The 1,415-nt window shown below is 37.2% G+C and overlaps 1 protein-coding gene across 1 annotated transcript in view; it reads left to right on the plus strand.

Moving 5' to 3' along the window:
- The window catches only part of LOC106872771 (claspin), a 59,663-nt gene that overhangs the window by 6,146 nt on the left and 52,102 nt on the right, over positions 1–1,415 (plus strand). Inside the window, exon 5 of the mRNA XM_014919871.2 lies at positions 272–387. Coding sequence (XP_014775357.1) covers positions 272–387 — 116 coding nt within the window. The remainder of the gene's footprint in view (positions 1–271; positions 388–1,415) is intronic.

A 1,415-nucleotide genomic window follows, 5' to 3' on the forward strand; every position in this document is an offset into this window, starting at 1 on the left:
CCTTCATGCCGGTGGCACGTAAAAGCACCCACTACACTCTCGGAGTGGTTGGCGTTAGGAAGGGCATCAAGCTGTAAAAACTCTGCCAGATCAGATTGGAGCCTGGTGCAGCCTTCTGGCTTGCCAGTCCTCAGTCAAATCGTCCAACCTATGCTAGCATGGAAAGCAGACGTTAAACGATGATGATGTGAATAAATAAGCCTTACAATTTAACAGAATAATCTGAAGGATTAAATGCGAAAGAGTTAATCTTGCTTGATTTCTTTTACAGTATTGTTGAGAAAGAATGCGATGATAATCAGAAAGAAAATCTAAAGTTGACTACTGTTACATATCACATGGATTCTGAACTCAGTCAGCAAAATGAAATCCAGTTAAACAAACCTGGTATTTGGTTTTATATATTTAAAAAAATTTTTTACATTCCCATCATTCACCTTAATTGTTTTTTCTTTAATTTCTATCTCTGTCTATCCCTCATAGAAATTTTAAAAAAGTTGCAGGATGTCATATGCAGTTACCAATAAATGACCATAATATGGTGTAGAGTTGTTAATCTGGTGCAGGGATTCCCAAAATGTGTTCTGCAAAACCCCTGGGGTTCCATATTTTTTTAAAATAATGTTGAAGGATACTGCGGCCAAAGAAGTTTCGGAACCACTGACCTAGTGATTAACTAAATGTTTTTAGGTTTACCGAAATCATGCCTCTGTAGGGATTCATACAGTGGTGTTTGTTGTTGTTTGCCGATAGTGCTGTCTGTGAAATGCGTTTCTCACCATGCAAACAGACGAGCATATGATGCACGTGTTTGTTGTATTTGAAGATGAGGAAAATATAAAGGTTGCATGGGAACCACTGATCTAGCGATTAATTAAATGTTTTTAGGCTTACCAGAGTCATGCCTTTGTATGAGTTCAGACAGTGGCATTTGTCAATAGTGCTGTCTGTGAAACCCCTTTTCTCACCATATAAATGAGTGTATCACACATGTGTTTATTGTGCTTGAAGATGTATGCAGGCTTGCAGCATACATTTTAGTAATGGTGATGTAGCACCATTCAACACTTGTGTAGTGCTCCCTATTGCATGGTTTTTACTTTAAGCACTGAGGATTCCATTACAAGCACCAAGTATTCCAACTATAGAGTAAGGTAGCCACACAATTTTGTAACAGTGTTATTTCCATGTACAGAATAATATGATACCTTGACCCACAAATATCCTGTTGTCCGTGAAATACTAGGCTCAACTTTTATACTGGGTCTATGGAAAATTCCCAGTTTTTAGGCCAAAAAGAGGGATTGACTTTTACATGAAATCGACTATCACTCGAGCATATGCGGTGCATGTATGTGTCTGTGTGTGTGTGCGTATATATATATATATATATATATATATATATATATATATAT

Source organism: Octopus bimaculoides, chromosome 11 (assembly GCF_001194135.2).
Source record: "Octopus bimaculoides isolate UCB-OBI-ISO-001 chromosome 11, ASM119413v2, whole genome shotgun sequence".
Classification (NCBI taxonomy): Eukaryota; Metazoa; Mollusca; class Cephalopoda; order Octopoda; family Octopodidae; genus Octopus; species Octopus bimaculoides.